This window comes from Rhinolophus sinicus, chromosome 2, assembly GCF_057876585.1.
Source record: "Rhinolophus sinicus isolate RSI-liver-muscle chromosome 2, RSI-T2T, whole genome shotgun sequence".
NCBI lineage: Eukaryota > Metazoa > Chordata > Mammalia > Chiroptera > Rhinolophidae > Rhinolophus > Rhinolophus sinicus.
The window spans coordinates 127,529,528-127,546,584 of NC_142502.1; the positions used below are offsets into that span (position 1 = coordinate 127,529,528).

General features: G+C 45.0%; 1 protein-coding gene and 1 pseudogene across 5 annotated transcripts in view; one reads left to right on the top strand and one right to left on the bottom strand.

The window, feature by feature from the left end:
• Window positions 1-645: 645 nt before the first annotated feature.
• Window positions 646-10,798, bottom strand: LOC109456755 (L-seryl-tRNA(Sec) kinase pseudogene; annotated as a pseudogene).
• REEP1 (receptor accessory protein 1) overlaps window positions 10,676-17,057 on the top strand; it is a 125,592-nt gene continuing 119,210 nt past the window's right edge. For 4 of the 5 annotated variants that reach the window (XM_074332288.2, XM_074332290.2, XM_088796055.1 and 1 more), the window contains exon 1: window positions 10,705-10,965. In XM_074332288.2, the coding sequence (XP_074188389.1) occupies window positions 10,934-10,965 (32 nt within the window). In that variant the 5' untranslated portion in view covers window positions 10,705-10,933. Of the gene's footprint in view, window positions 10,966-17,057 lie in introns of all 5 variants that reach the window. The other variant, XM_088796057.1, reaches the window with a different exon arrangement.

The following is a 17,057-nucleotide window of genomic DNA, read 5'->3' on the forward strand; positions in this document are numbered from 1 at the left end:
GTATTCTTGGAAGCCATTCCTCTATTGGCTAAGTAGCCACAACTTAACCAGACTTTGAAATGATCGCAACTCAATAAATATATCACTCTAAACCCTAACAAAATGTATTCCCAATTCAATCTCACCTTAGCCAGCTCCCCAAAATGTCTTTGGTCACTTGAATAACATTCAACACAAAAAGAAGTGTGGTTGAGAGTTGGAATGGGGAAAATAGCTGCCTTAACAGATTTTAACTAAAATATTTTACTTTTGCACATTTTATGAAGACATATAATTATGTGACTGTATTGCTAGGGTCCTGGACAGGTCCTTAAAAGAGACCCATGCAAATTAGAGGCCCTAAAACTTAAGTTTCATCTTCATGGTAAACAATCTTAGGTGTATCTGTATCCATGATGAGTTTCCATATCAATGCCAATGTTTAAGACAAACATTTGTATACAGTAAAAAATTATTACTTATATGGTCCATAATGAACTAATACAGTAAGTTTTTCCTCAAGCTGTGGATCAGATCACTTTATATTCTTGTTCATTTCCAGATGAAGCGATGGAAGTGCTTAGGATCACGATGCATGAAAAATACGGAAGTGTGAACCCTAAAATCACCCCAGGGTAACAATGAGAACCTGATAGGAACTGAGATCTACTGAGGACCCAGCAGCACTTGCTCAGCTTTCGCTCCCTTCATTGTCTGAGGGACAATTCTTTGGAATGTCTGATCAGCTTCCTGAACAATGTTAGTTGAACAAATAATTCTGTTTCCTTTTGTTCCACATTGCCCTCAACATATTTTGCTGGATTTTCCAAAGCAGTAAGCAATAAATCAGTCAAATTTGGGCTGACTTCAGAAGAACACGTGGGACTCTGAATTGTGTGACTGCTGTGTTCCCAAGCGTTTTACCCAGGGTTGGGCTCTTCTATCTTCCCATGGTGTTGGCAGGCAGTGCCTGTAGTCTCTGGCCATTCCTTTATCAACAGGTCTTGAGAAAACAATCTAAAAAGTGTTGGCAAAAGCCTAGTGATATTTCCCAGCTAGTCGGTAGACTTCATGTCTCATACTTTGATAACAGAAGTTGTCATCTAAAATAAAAAACAAAGGTCTAGAAACAGCAGTCTTCGTTAAGAGATAGTAAGAATGGGCCTCAGAGCTACAGAAGATGAGATCTTGATCCTTTAAGCAGGTTATAAAATCTTCCCACATGGTTTTAGTTCTGTTGGGTGGGGCAGCCATCTGACAAGTGTTAATGACAGCCAGCAAGAAGTATTCTAAGTACTTCAACAGTTCCTGATGAAGCAATTTCCATTGGGGTGGCAATGACCATGCGTTGGCCTCCTTGAGGAACACATCCACATGACGTCATCGTAAACTACGCATGATGCTGACGGTCCAGCCCTGCTACTGCCAGAGTCCTGAGCGAGGGTCTGCTCGAAGGATGATTTTCCTGCTCTGGGCAGACCACAGAGGACGCAGGGTCCTAGCTTCCGCAACTCCTAGTCGGCTTCTCTGGTGTCCTTACTGTTCATGGTGCCCCGGGAGACCTAAGGAGGCTGGGAACATTGTCTCTGGAGTGTTTTGTGTTTCTTCAGATAAATACCCACAGTGGGATTACGGGATCCTACTTTGTCTCTTGTTACAGACTTTGTTTTAACGTCTATTTTGTCAGATATAAACATTGCTACCCCAGCTTTTTGTTGTTGTTGTTATTCTTATTTGCATGAAATATCTTTTTCCATCCCTGTTTCTTTCAGTCTATATGTACCTTTTCATCTGAAGTGAGTCTCTTGTGGCAGCATACGAATGGGTCTTCTTTTAGTCTCCATTCAGCCACCTTATTTCTTCGGATTGGAGCATTTAATCCATTTACATTGAAAGTAATTGTTGATAGATATGTAGTTACTGCCATTTTATTTTTCATATTTTTAAAAGATTTTTATTAAAATATAGCTAACATACAACATTAGTTTCAAGTGTACACCATAGTTATTCAACATCGCCATGATAAGTCCAGCAACAATTGGACACCTTACCATGCTATCACATTATTGACTATATTTCTTATACTGTACATTACACCCCTATGACTTGTTTGTTTTATGCCTGGAAATTTGAACCTTTTATTCCCCTTCACCTTTTTCCCTCCTTTTAAAATTTTTAAATTACAGTTGACATTTAATATTATTTTATATTAATTTCAGGTGTACAGCATGGTGGTTAGACATTTATATAATTTAAGAAGTAATCGACCTGACTAGTCTAGCACTCACCTGGCACTATACATAGTTATTACCATATCATTGACTATATTCACTATGATTTACTTTACATCCCCATGGCTAATTTGTAGCTACCAATTTGTACTTCTTAATCTACTTCTTAATCCCTTCACCTTTCTCATCTACCCACTCCAATCTCCCTCCCATGTGGCAACCATCAGAATGTTCTCTGTATCTATGAGTTTGTTTTTGTTTTATTTGTTTATTTTGTTCTTTAGATTCCACATATAAGCGAAATTACATTGCATCTGTCTTTCTATGTCTAACATACTCCATTCAGCAAAATACCCTCCAAGTCCATCCATGCTGCCACAGATGGCAAGAATGAATTCCCTTCCATGGCTGAGCAATATTCCATACCACCTCTTTATCCATTCATCGGTCAATGGACACCCAGGTTGCCTTCACATCTTGACTATTGTAAACAATGCTGCAATGAACATATGGCTGCACACATCCCCTCGAAGTAGCAGTGTTGGGTTTCTTCAGATAAATACCCAGAAGTGGGATTACTGGGTCCTTGTTATAGCCTTGTTTTAGCCTTCACTTGTTATAACCTTTGTTTTAAAGTCTATTTTGTCTGATATAAGTATTGTTACCGCAGCTTTTTGTTGTTGTTTCCATTCTCCCGAAATAGCTTTTCCCATCCCATTACTTTCACTGTGTGTGTCTGTCGATCTGAAGTGAATCTTTTGTAGGCAGCATATGTAAGGGTCTTGTTTTCTTATTCATTCAGCCACCTATCTTTTTATTGGAGCATTTAATCTATTTACATTAAAAGTAATTATTGACTGGTATGTAGTTATTGGTATTTTATTCATATTTTTTATCCTTTTCTTCTTATACTTCTTTTAAAATAAGTCCCTTTGACATTTCTTGTAATACTGGTTTGGTGGTGATGAACTCATTTAGCTTCTTCTTGTCTGGGAAGCTCTTCATCTGTCCTTTGATTCTAAATGATAGCTTTGCTGGGTAGAGTAATCTTGGTTGTAGGTTCCTGCTTTTCATCACTGAATATTTCCTGCCAATCCCTTCTGGCCTGAAAAGTTTCTGTTGAGAAATCAGCTGACGGTCTTACGGGAACTCCATTGTACATACCTAACTTGTTTTCTCTTGCTGTTTTTAAGATTCCCTTTGTCTTTAACCTTTGGTATTTTAATTATGATATTTCTTGGTGTGGGTGTCTTTGGGTTCATCTTGTTTGGGACATTCTGTGTTTCCTGAGCTTGTATGTCTATTTCCTTCACCAGCTTAGGGAAGTTTTCTGTCATTAATTTTTAAATAGTGAAATAATTCTTTGCTCTTTATTTTCTCCTTCTGATACCCTTTTGATGTGAATATTGTTACACTTCATGTTGTCCCAGAGGCCTCTTAAAATATTCTCATTTTGGGCAGATTCATTTTTCTTTTTGCTGTTCTGATTGGGTGTTCTGTGCTACCTTGTCTTCCAAATCACTGATTCCATCTCCAATTCATCTAATCTACTGTTGATTCCCTCTAATGTATTTTTCATTTCTGACTGGTTCGTTTTTATGTTTTTCTACCTCCATTTTTATTTTTCCCATCTGTTTGCTGAAGTTCTCACTGAGATCACTGAGCATTCTTATAACAAGTGCTTTAAACTCTGCATCTGATAGATAGCTTGTCTCCATTTTAGTTTAGTTCTTTTTCTGGAGTTATTCTGATCTTTCATTTGGGAAATGTTTCTTTGTTTCCTCATTTTGGCTGCCTCCCTGTTTTTGTTTTTGTTTTTGTTGTTGTTGTTTGTTTGTTTGTTTGTTTGTTTTTTATGTATTAGGTAGAGCTACTATGTCTCCTGATCTTGGTAGAGTGGCCTTATGTAGTAGGTGTCCTGGGGACCTCAGTGTTACAGTCTCCTTGGTCACCTGAGCTGGGTGGTCCCTTGTGCGGGTTTTGTGAGCCCTATTGTTATAGTTAAACCTTGATTGCTGTTTGCATGTCAATGGGAGAGATTGACCTTCAGGCTGACTAACTGTGAGGACTGGTTATGACTACAGCAGAGGAACTGTTGTGCATGGATTGACACTACAGATCATGATTTACTTTAGCAGGGCTGTGATGCCTGCTGAGTGTGCCTTTGGGTGTGTTGTTTGTGGAGGTCGTTAAGTGGTGCTCTGGTGTGGTCTGAAGTTGGCCTCTTACGAGGCTTTGGTGCAGGCTAATTTCAGCCGCTGCCTGTGCCCAGCCCAGGGCCACTTGGTATGAGCTACAAAGTGATTTGCAGATGATTGCCATTTGTGCTGGGTGTGGAGGTGCCTGGGAGAGGCTAAGCTATGAACTGAGGCTGGCTGCCACTAGTGTAAGGCTTGGGGCTGCATAGCAAGAGGTATGGGGCATGCTGAGGCCAGATGCTGCTTATTTGGGGTTTGTGAACCTTTGAGAGATTTTAGGAAAGTCTGTGGCATGAGCCAAGACAGGCCGTTTATTTCGAAAAACCATTGGAAGCAGCTTGGGTGGACCCACAAGTTGAGTGGGTTATGGTCTCAGGGAATCACCAGAGCCAGGCAAACACTGTTAGCCACTTTGATGGAAATTCAGATATGGCACTCACCTGTGTGTGCAGGCTGTGTGCAGGGGAGGGCTCAACAAAAGAACAATGGCTTCTGCCAGCACTTCTGTCTGGAACAAAGCTGCCCCTCCAGCCCTCACCCTGAAGCCAGGCAATTCAGACCCTCCCTGCAAGTTTGAGGTCCCTTTTGAGCACTGCCCCAGCACTGGAGCAGAGAAAGTGAGTCTGTCAGCAAGTAAGTTTATGTACGGTCCACTTAAGAGGAATTCCTGGGACTCCAGCATCTCTGCGTCACGCTCACCTACAATCTTCTGGATTTCACAGCCAGAAGTTATGGGTACTTCTCTTCCTGGTTCTGGAGTCTTGGACTGGGGACCTGGTATGGGGCTGGAACCCCTAGCTCCTCAAGGGGTACCTCCACAGCCAAGATAGCCTTCCTATTTTTTTTTTTTTCTTAAAGCTTTGGAGCTCTTCGCTTTTTGTTTTTGTTTTTTTTAAAGATTTTATTGGGGAAGGGGAACAGGACTTTACTGAGGAACAGTGTGTACTTCCAGGACTTTTTCCAAGTCAAGTTGTTGTCCTTTCAATCTTAGTTGTGGAGGGCACAGTTCAGCTCCAGGTACAGCTACCATTGTTAGTTGCAGGGGGTGCAGCCCACCATCCCTTGTGGGAGTCGAACCAGCAACCTTGTGGTTGAGAGCCTGCACTCTAATGAACTGAGCCATCCGGGAGCTCAGCAGCAGCTCAGCTCAGGGTGCCGTGTTCAATCTTAGTTGCAGCGGGCGCGGCCCACCATCCTGTATGGGACTCAAGGAGCTGAACCAGCAACCTTGTGTTTGAGAGCCCACTGGCCCTTGTGGGAATCGAATAGGCAGCCTTCGGCATTAGGAGCATGGAGCTCTACCCACCTGAGCCACCAGGCCGACCGGCCTTCCTATTTTTTAATCACTGCATGTAGATGTGTGACCAGCCCCTGTGGCCTCTCTGCCCCTCCTACCAGTCTTGACATACTTCTTTTGTATATCCTTAGTTAAAGGACTTCTGTTCAGCGATACTCCATGAGATTCTCAGTGATGCTTGTTCTGCAGTATAGTCATAATTCTGAGGTGGTCATAAGAGGAGACAAGCCAGTGTTTACTTTGCTACCTTGACCCAAAGCTCTTATCTTCTTAATATGCAAAAAAATTAATCAATAAGAAAAAGACATAAAAAAAACATAGTTACCCAGAACTACTATGCTTCACATAGCACATTATAAAAATGTTTTCTAATTTTTAAAATTAGCTTTACTGAAGTACAATTTACATTCAACAAAATTCTCCAATTTTAAGTATAATGTTTTGTGAGTTTTGACAAATGTATATGGTTGGTAATTACCATCACTATCAGGATATGGAATTTTTCTCTCATCCAAAAAGTTCCCTCATACCTTTTTGCAGTCATTTCTCTTCTCCCATTCCTTGAATCTGGGAAACACTTTCTATCACTATGAAGCAGCTAGAATTTGTAAAGCAAAACATTTTGTCATGTCTAGAATTTCATGTAAATGGAATTATACAGTATAAGTGTTTTGTGTCTGGGTTCTTACACTTAGCATAATGCTTTTGAGATTTACCCCTTTTGTTGCAATTATCAGTAATTTGTTCCTTTTTATTGCTGTGTAATATTACATTGAATGGATATGCTGTTGTGCCCCCTTATCCTCAGGGGATACATTTCAAAGCCCCCAGTGGATGCCTAAAACCATGGATAGTACTGAACTCTATATATAATTTTTTTCCCTATACATACATAACTTTTCACTTAAAGGAAACACTTGATGGCTTCTCTTTGATGTATCCAAATTGCCAGCATCACTACTCTTGCACTTTATGGCCATTATTAAGTATAATTAGGGTTAGTTGAACACAAGCATTGTGATACTAGGGCAGTCAATCTGATAACTGAGGTGGCTACTAAGTGGCTAATGGGTGGGTAGTGTAGACGCCTGGATATGCTGGACAAAGGTATGAGTCATGACCCTGATGGGATGAAGTAGGTCAGCTGGAGATTCATTATGCGACTCAGGATGGCACACAATTTAAAAGTTATAAATTATTTATTTCTGGAATTTTCCAGTTAATATTTTTGGACCAACGTTGACTGCAGGTAACTGAAGCTATGTAAAATGAAACCTTGGATAAGGGGGAGCTATTTTATCACAATTTGGTTATCCATTCACCACTTGATGAACATTTTTTTTTCTTTCAGTTTTTGGCCATTATAAATAAAGCTGATATGAACAAGTCTTTATATGGACATGTGTATTCATTTCTCTTGGCTGAATATCTAAACAATGGAATTTCTAAATCACATGTAAGTATATATTTAGCTGCCAAACCACTTTTCCAAGATGGTTGTACCATTTTACATGCCCTCCAGCAGTGTATGAGAGTTCCAGTTGCTCAACATCCTTGTCAGAACTGGGTATGGTCAGTCTTTCTAATTTTAGCCACTCTTATAGATGTGTAGTGGTATCATTGTCATTTAAAGTTGTATTTCTCAGCAATGTCGAACACCTTTAAATGTATCATTTTCTTTCTTTCTTTCTTTTTTTTTTTTTTTTGCATTTGTCTATTTTTGGTGAAATGTCTGTTCAAATATTATATATTTTAAGGTCTTTGTCTGCTAATTCCATTATTGCTTTCATTTCTTGGTCTGTTTCTATTGATTGACTTTTCCCTGCTTATGAGTCATTTTCTTTTCACGGCTGATAATTTCTGTTTGCATGTTGGACATTGTAAATTTTACTTTATTGAGTATTGGATTTTGTTGTTTTTCTTTAAATAATGTTGATCTGTTTATTTCCCCCTCAATCACAGTTACTTAGGTAAGTTTAAGCCTTTTGAGTCTTGCTTTTAACCTGTGTTAAGGCAGGCCCAGATCAGTTTCTAGTCTATAGCTAATTTTGTCCCAACACTGAGCCTGCTTTTGAGGACTCTGTCCAATGCTTCGTATATAAAGAGGTCTCTCTGTTTTGGCTTATGTGAAGACAAAATATTCTCAGGCCTATGTGAACTCCGGGAAATATTTGGCATACTGCTTTGTGGTGGTTCTATCCTTGACCTCCTGGAATTTCACCCATCATGCTCTGAACAGTATTCAACTAAAGACTTTAGGGGCTCCCTCTGCAGATCTCTGGATCTCTCTCTCTCTCTCTCTCTCTCTCTCTCTCTCTCTCTCTCTCTCTCTCTCTCTTCCTCTCTGATATTCTGCTCCACAAATTCTAGCTGCTTCAGTTTTCCTGAGTTCTTATCTCTGTCTCCTCAACTCTGTAAGATTGCTTTGTTTGGTTTCCCCCTCCTGCAATGATACCTGGAAACTGCTTTGAGACAGTATCGCGAGCAATTGTAGGCCTAACATCATTTATCATTTGTTTCCCTTTTCATAGCTATCACAATCCCATTCTGCCTATTGACCAATGTTTGAAAACAATTGCTGGATGTATAATATTTTTTCTGTTTTTCTAGTTGTTTACAAGGGGCGAGGGCGAGGGATGGGGGGGGAACAATTCCCATGGCAGCTAATCCTTCATGGATGAAATTGGAAGTCTCTTTTTCTTATTTTCAACTTTAAAAATCCTAGGGGAAAATTTTGGCCCAGTTTATGTCCAGTGATCACTCATGAGCCAATCAAGGTAGTAAAGAAAATCAAGGTAGTGAGAAAACGACACTTTCTAAGATTGGAGTGTGGGAAGTATCATTCCCCAATGCAAAATGGACAAGACTTCCCAGAAGAAAGGGGAATGGGTGCAGGGCAAAAACAGATAATAAGCATCCACTATAACAGCAGTTTGGGTGAAAAAGAACTTAAAGTGAACCAGCTGATAGGGCTATAAAAATCCCATTGTCTAAAAGGGATTCATGTATCTATGTTTTTCAGGGTCAAGAACAAACTGGAGGGGTCTAGAATGGAGAGATATAATATGTGTAACAGTTACACTGAAAGATAAAATGAACTAAAAAAGCAAATTTCTTCTCTCTCCATTCTTTCCCCTCCTCTGACCATTGAAGTTTGCTCAGTGGAATAAAATTTTTTCCAAACCCTGAGTGACATCTGGGGTTGGTCCCACTAGTTTTCTGGTCCTCTTCAGATAATAGAAAGACCTCCAGACATTTTAATCCCTTGAATACTTTCATTTCATTGATTAAAATGTCTAGTTCTGTGCAAGAGTCAAACCTGAGAATTCCATTTGTAGGAATAGGGGACGTGCTGCAGGAAAGAAACAGCATGTGGAGAGCTTCTCTATTTTTCCACCCAGAAGACCTCTTTGGACCACAATATTCCATTCCCCTAGATTGTTAACAGCATTTTCTGACCTCTCCAGGAGTGGGGGATGGGAGGGAAGAGGGGAGGTCTCTGGAAGGTCCTATGTATTTGGTAATATCCTGATCTGCCTGGTAGGTATTACAAGCTTCTCCAGTGGGATATGATTTTAACCATTTTACCTTAGGTAAGGTATGGTGAGGCTAGGCACAGGTCAAGAGAGAGAAACCGGAAAGTTTTACAGTTTTGTTACACTTACAGTTCCCTGGACAGGACACTGCATTCCATGCAGGCCATTTGGGGTAAACACCGGGGTGGGTGACAAGGCAGAAGGCAAGAGGGTAACTGTGGTTTCTGCAGGAAGGAAAGGGCAAGGCAGGACAAGCAGGTTTAGGATTGGCTAGTCTGAGTAACTTCAGTGGGCTCTAGGGCACGCGGTCTGTCCTTGGTTGTCTGGTACCTGGACCTGGGGTGATTAGGGCAGGTGTACAGTGGGCTGGATTTGAGAGCCTGATAAGAAAGGTGGTTGGGGGAGTGGACTTAACTGACTGCCTAAGAAGGGGAATTGACCCACCTCTAGCCAGGGCCTCAAAACTGGGTCAAGACGGCATTTTGAAAAAATGATATTACAGGTGTTTTATGTGTTCTTCGGAGACTCCTGATCATAGAGATTGTCTCATCTGCAGTCCCCTTATTGTGGGCAAGGTCTTTCTTCTCTCTCTCTCTCTCTCTCTCTCTCTCTCTCTCTCTCTCTCTCTCTCACACACACACACACACACACACACACACACACACACACACACACACTGAGGCACACTCTACTGATACATTTCCAGCCCCTTTTTGCCAAGGTCTGAGGTCTTCTTGCCTCTGCTGGGAAACAGTCTTGGGCAGGGTTCCTTCAAAGAACGCTTCGAGTTAGCTCTCTCCTGTGTCTCTCACATCTGACACTGAATTATACATGAGATGAACATCAGCAAAAGAGAATAGTGCTCTGAGAGAGCACCATAGAGGGAGTTGAGGAAGGCAGCAGCAGAGTCGAGAAGCAGGGGATGAAGATTTTCCAAGCATAAGGGAATAACATACAAGGTCAGGTCTGGACACAGGTTAAGTCCAAAATGCCTGAAGTGAAAAGAGCAAGAGAGATATTTGGAGAATGGTGGTGGCAATGAGTTTGTAGGCAGGGACCAAATTATGTAGGGACGTTTTGACATTTTCATTAGGGGAGACACATGCCCAGACTTGTTTCTTATGCAATTAAAGCCTTGTGGGGGACAGATTGGAGGGGTCAGGTCTGGACACAGGTTAAGTCCCTTATAAGGCTAGCGCTGTATCTGAGTGAGGGATGACTGAATCTCAACTCAAACAGGTAGACAGATTCCCAAGGTCCAGGTCCAGGCCTCAGTTTCCCCACCATAACATGAGGGTGGGGCGACATCGGTCTCTGCCCTGCCAACTGGGCCACCACAAGGTTCCACTTGAGCAGCTGGTGCCTCAGTGAGCGCTGAGGAACCGCCCGAATTCAGTGGCGGGCGGGGGCGAGCCGGGCAGGGCGGGTCCCGCTGGTGCCCGAGCCGCTCACCGCCCAATCGCCGCGGGCCCACCGAGTCCCGGGGGCTGGGGCAGCCGCCGCCGCCGCTGCCGCCGCAACGTGCCGCGGCTGCGCCGACGCGCGAGCGCCAGGCATCGCGGCGGGTGCGCTCAGTCTGGCGGCGGCGGCCGTGCGCGAACGGACGTCCCTGGAGCGCTGCAGCCGCCCAGCCGCCCAGCCGCCCGCAGCCTCCCGGCCGCACGGGCAGCACCGCCCGCCCGCCCGCCCGCCATGGTGTCATGGATCATCTCCAGGCTGGTAGTGTAAGTGGCCTTCTTCCCCGCGTCCCTTCCTTCCCGTCCTTCTCCGCCCCGGCCCTGGGGCTGCGCCCGCCCCCCTGCGCTGCGGCTATTAATACCCGGCGGCCTCTAATTTTAGTAGGTACAGTAGCTGCTGAGGTCGCCGGCAAGCGGGCGGCGCAGGACGCGGCTATTGCCCTGCGGGGCCCGGCCGGGGATCGGGGCACCGGCGGGCGGGGCCGCCAGGGCTGGGGCGCACGGCCTCCCCGGGTCGCTCGTCTCGCCGCACCCTGCCGCTTTGTTCCCCGGGTTGGTGGGATTTGCGGAGGCCACGAATGGGCGCGCCGCAGTGACGAGCGACTCTCTCCTTTGGGAGACATGCTGGCTGGGGTCGCCTGTCACCGTGCCCCGCCGGCCGTCACGCTTTTGTCAGGCGAAAATGACAGACAGAGCTCAGACGAGCCTGCGGCGCTGCCTGGAGGGGTCAGCGCGGAGAAGGGTGGAGAGATGGAGGCGGGGCTCCCAGTGGGGTTGAAAACACACTCCTTTTTAGGTTTCTCAGATTGACAGCGGTAACGACAAGTGCCCCAGGTCTGATTCTTTTGGCGGGGGGTTTGAGGGAAAGATAGGAGCAGCCATCTCCTGGAATTCACTGGAAATTTCCAATTGACAGGTAGCCACCTGGATGGTGGCAATGACACCTCCCAGGCCTTGCAGGAGAGCACAGAGTCATCTGGGGTGAGGCCTGGGTGAAGTCATTGGGGGTGGGTGTCGGGGGCGTTTTTCTCTGTCGAGCTCCAGAACTGAATAGACATTTGAAGAGCTCCTTCCCTCGTGGATTTATTTATTCCCCTTTGGAGATAGACGTGGCCGTTCCAGTTCTTTCCCTAACCATTCTCGCCCGAGTCGGGATAGATTCTGACACCTGTTCGGGAGAGCTGGGCTTCCGATTGGTCTGGGGAATGGAGGCTAGAGGTGTGCCTCAGGTTTTTTCTTTGTCTGAGAAAGAGGGGCTCCGGACTCCAGTTGATCGTGCACCATCACTCCCTGCGTTTTGAAACATCTCCCATCTCCTACAGCTCTTTACTGATTTTTCAGAGAAGCAGTCAGTGGCAGCCTTTTCTGAAGTGGTTCTCAGCGTTGTCTCCTGGCCACCATTTAGGGCTTTCCTGCCCAAGCCAGAGTGTGTGTGCCTCTCAGCCCCCAAGTCTTCCATTCCGTGCAGGCCTCTCCACAGCTGTTGCTGACTGCTGGGGGTTTGTGCTGTACCTCGAGGTGGCATGTTAAATATTTAGAAGATTTCTGAGGGTAGAGCTGGCATGAATAATACAGGGAAGAAGCTGGCACGCCTTGCCCCACCTCATCCCTGACCAAAGCCTGTCTTGCCTTCAGGGTGGTATTTTCTTTCCTGAAGTAGTGCTATGATTTTCATATTTGCTAGTGGCTTCTGGGGAGGGGAGGGGAGAGGAAGGGGCCCTCAGGTGGGGCCAGAGGGTTTAAGGTGGCCTGTTGGTCTGGCTGGAGGACCCACTCTCTATAGATAGTGCTGGGGCTGGGGCCGGGGAGTGAGATCTTCTGGTCTAGGTCCATGTGACCATTTTTAATTTTATTCATACATACACCCTCAACTGTACAAGGCAGTTGGGGGGGATTGGATAGGAGAGGCATATATTGGGGGGGGGGGGTGTCTCAGGGACTTGCTTTGACTTCGTAAAACAGCCACACTTCCCAGAAGTGAAGTTCAGAGAACTTAAATGACCATGAGAATTGCCCCTCAGGTCAGCTCAGGACTCTCTCAAAGGAGAATTTGTGGGATTTGGGGTTGTTATTCCCACTGTCAACTCCAAAAGGTTTTAGATACCTCCTGTTCCCCCAGTCCCTAGTTCTCCATAGCAACCTAACTTGGAAGTGTCAGTTGGGAATTATGAAAACCACTTTAATAAGTAGTATGTATTTCATGTAAGTAATACCTGTTCATTATAGAAAAATTAGAAAATATAGGTAAATAGACTGAAAACCATCCACTCTATTACCGCAGAGACAGCTAATGACAATTTTGAGAGGTCTATTCTTCAAAATGTTTTCCCTATGCATATATGCACATATGTTTTATATTTACAATTGAAGGAAATGATCAACTCAGCCCAAATTTCCACATACCTCTTAGCAAGTTTGGAGTCAGAAAACGGTTCAAATCCCAGTTCTGCCTCTTGCCAAAAAATTGCAGTTCAGGAGAGCCTAGTTCACAGGCTGGTTTACCTCCTGTTACTGTTGCAGAGATTTCAATGACACATGATGCATAAATTGCAAGGCCCACGAAGAGAATTAAATCAATGATGATTCCTTCTTCTGTCCTCTCAGGTACCTGAGAGGGTATAAGAGTTCTGGAAGGGACTCTCAGACTTCATCTACTCCGGTGGTTTTCAAACTGGTTTCCTTGAGGGCCACCTAGCTCTGGACTCCCCAGCCCTGATTCAGCACAAGCAGCTCCCCTTTTGTTTGTTTTCATTGTTGGGGTTCTTGATAAAATATCATTTACAAAATATATGGGTTTTACTCCTAATAAAAACCACTGCTCAGGTCCTCCGCTCTCACCTGTAAAACTATAAAGGAAATGTGCTTTGCCCAAGGACACGAGGGGAGCAGGTGAAGAAAACAACCTCTGGATTTTGGGTCCAATACCCTTTACACTTCTGCCTGGCCTTCACAGTGGTCCTAAATTGATCTTTGTCAAGCTCCCAAGACCTCTGGTATAACGTCCTATGATTTTTGTCCACAAGTCCCACTTACTGTAAATAGTCTTGTCATGGTTTTGTAAGCCTCTGTCACATCAAAGAACATTTAAGGAAGGCCTATCGCTGTGTTCTGAGGATGGTCTGAGGAGTATCTTCCTTCTAACCAGAGACCTCAAGAAAAGCTGACAGTATCTAGGGACAGCCAGCTTGTGGATGTCTGGGTTGCCACTGGCTGTGAGTGTTTTTAAGGCAGTGATCGTGGCTTATTTACTTCTCCAACCCTTTGCCCCCTCTCAAGGCTCTTTTTTGAAGTACCTGGTACCTGAGAGCACGCAGTGAAGGTTGGTTATGTTGAAGGAGATCAGAGGTCCTGGGGTAAGCAGGGAGGCTGGCCAGCGTTATCCTCGGGAGATGGAGGTCAGTGACCCTCAGGACAGACTTGTGCCCGTTGGGTAAAGACCTCGTAGTAAAGACCAATTTGAGATGCTACTTTCTTGCCAGCTGTCTTCCTCCTAACTCTGTCCCCTCAGCCTAGGAAGAATTAAGGAAGAGCTACTGAGTGCAGTCGCAAGGTTGGCCTTGTTAGAACCTGGTTGATACCTGCATGGAACATGGGAGCTCATTTAGGGCTCGCGTGCGGGCCTCCTTTAAAATACTTGTTTTTCTTTACAAACAACTTAAAACCCAGGCAGGAATGAATTTCAACTGGGGAGAGTATGTTCGTGGGTGCTGGAGTGGCACATAACGGTTTCTTCATACCTTCTTGGGAGAATGCTCTGCTGTAAAGCATTTATTCCAAGGAGCAGGTGTTGCTTTATTGTCTCTGGACAGAATTTGGCCAAGGCCCAGAATGTTAGATTCAGAGCATCCCATCACTGACGGGATCAGTGACCAAAACTCCAACTCCCTGTACAGGGAAGAAGCGAGTCCTACTTCAACAGATTTTCTTAGTAACTGACAGCAATGCAGAAAAAAACCTTATTGCATCCATATTGTATATCGTTTGTAGAATGTTAGTGTTTAGAAAGTACAGTCTGATATTAAAAACAGAATTTTAGTTTGGTGGCTGAAGATCTGGCTAAGTGCTAGGGCTGTGATTGGAGCGTGAAGTCTGTGTGCCCTGGGTCAGTGATGCACAGGTAAAGGGGACTGGAAGGAATGTGGCTTTTCTTCAAGGTGTTCCCCAACTGTTGCAACACAAATGCGGGGGGGGGGGGAAGCAAGAAAGAAAAGACCATAAATTCTTAAACATGAGCTTGCCATTCTTTGGGGCCTGCTTTTAAACCGTGGAATGCAGAAAACGATCCTGTGAATGCAGGGTTCCCGTGGGTTGGGGAGTTACTTCCTGGCACTGTGGTGCAGTGCAGGATAGGAGCTGGTAAATGTTTCAGTCGGATTGTGAGAGGAAAGGTGTTGGGCTGGGAGTCAGCATACTCAGGTTCTAGCCCCAGCGCTGGTCTGACCCAACGTCAGAGTCCTAAGGGCTCTCACCCGCCCTAGCGAGCAGCTTCCTGTCTATGAGACCTGGGTGTTGACCAGCTTTACCTTGAAGGTCTTAATAGTTTCAAGAGCCATTGCTCCCATAGGCCCCTTCCTATCCCCCACCTCCTGAGCTGGCCCCAGCGCACCATGTTTATTTATCATAAACAGGAGGAGTATCCTCAAGGAAGTGAAAAACACTAGCTTGGATTTCGCTGCTGTTCTGCTACCCTGTTCTTTGTTTATCAATCCTGCCCGCCTGCTGGGAAGTAGCTTTGGTGCACTTCTTCCTGCTGTGTCTTATTTGAAGGTTAGGTGACAAGGAAGGGACTCACCTGGTTATTACTGGCTCAGTCCTCCCCTTCCTGCTGAAGTGAGAGCTGTCTTCTCTGGGGTGTGTATTATTTGGGGGAAGGAAGAGCACTGAGAAAAATGAGAGAAAGGGGAGTCAGGCCCACTGTAGCCACCTAGTGAGGCTTTCATTTTGTGTGTTGTGTAGGTGTGTTGTGTGTGTATATTTTCCAAGGGGGCTCAAGAGGCAGTGGGTGAGGGGGGCAGGGGAGACTTGGCCATGCAGTAGTCACTGTCACTATGTATGATACCTTTGGAATTTCACTGCCAAGGATGAGCCACACACATGCCCAACCGGTTACCAGGATTCTTGGTGTCTGTGGAAATTTTTCTGAGAATGAGCAGGAGCTAAGGGGGTTTGCATTTGGGCTTTGAGGATGTTTTCCTTTTACTCCTGGGCCTTGGGAAGGCCCTGATGGATTGGAAGAGGGATAGTTACATGCCTATTGTTCATTCTGGACTTGCACGTCTCATCTCTCTTTACACAGAAGCATTGTTTTCCCTTTGGGTTTTTTTCAGTCACACCCAGGGTCTTTCCTGGGATTATAGAGAAAAAGGAAATGCTAGGGGTGCCAAAAAAATGTATACACATGACTTGTATTCATCTTTTGTTATGGGTATATCTTGCATATGACAATTTTAATACAGTTTTTTCCTTTCTTAAAATGTGTATATATGTATTTTTGGCACCCTCTGTGTAGATAAAGGACCAAATATTGGGCACACAATAAGGGTGTCTGAAGAAATCTTGACGGGTCATCTGACATAGGCCTTTCAGCACGGCATGCGCCCCCAGGCCAGGGATGGCAAGTGAGTTTCATCTCTCATGATGAAGAGGAGGCTGCCAGGGCACAGTCTTGAGAAGGAATGGGAAGCTGGGTTGGGCCCCGTAGGGAAGGAGTTCTGTGGTGATTTATGTGGGGAAGATGGTAATAGGGCCACACACGTTGGTTCAGTATTTGCTCTCCCAGACTTAGCCCACTCCTGGTCAGAAAAGGTCTTCCACTGTCAGAGTTTTCCGTACTTCCCTAAATTAGTTAGCAGGGAGCAACATCCTTCACCTGAGTTCACATCCGCTCCTGACATCCGCCCCCACCAGGCCTTGTCAGTCACCTGGCAGTTCTAGGCCAAAGGTGCCTCCTTGCTGCCAGGTTCGGGAGCTGTCCAGCCTGGTGGCTCTCTCGTCTGCCTCTTTTCTCTTGGGACAATCACGCACATACCACATTTTCCCTTTTTCTCTTGCCTTGCACCAGTCACAGCTCAGTTACATCCTCCCTTGGCCTTCTCTGCGTGGTACTGCATTCACATCCTTTCTACTTCCTTGTCGTGGTCTACAGAGGGCACTTTGGACTTCAAAACGAGTTTCCCATCCCCTTCTGGTAACGTACCCTATCCTACCTCCTGCCACTAAGCCAAAGAAGTGGGCATGTGACCCAGATCTAGCCACACATTTCCCTGGGCACAGAGATTGGTCCAGAGGTGGATATGTGACCCAAACTGAGCCACTAGATCTTTCCCCAGGGTTTCTTGATTAGAAGCTGGGAGAGGATA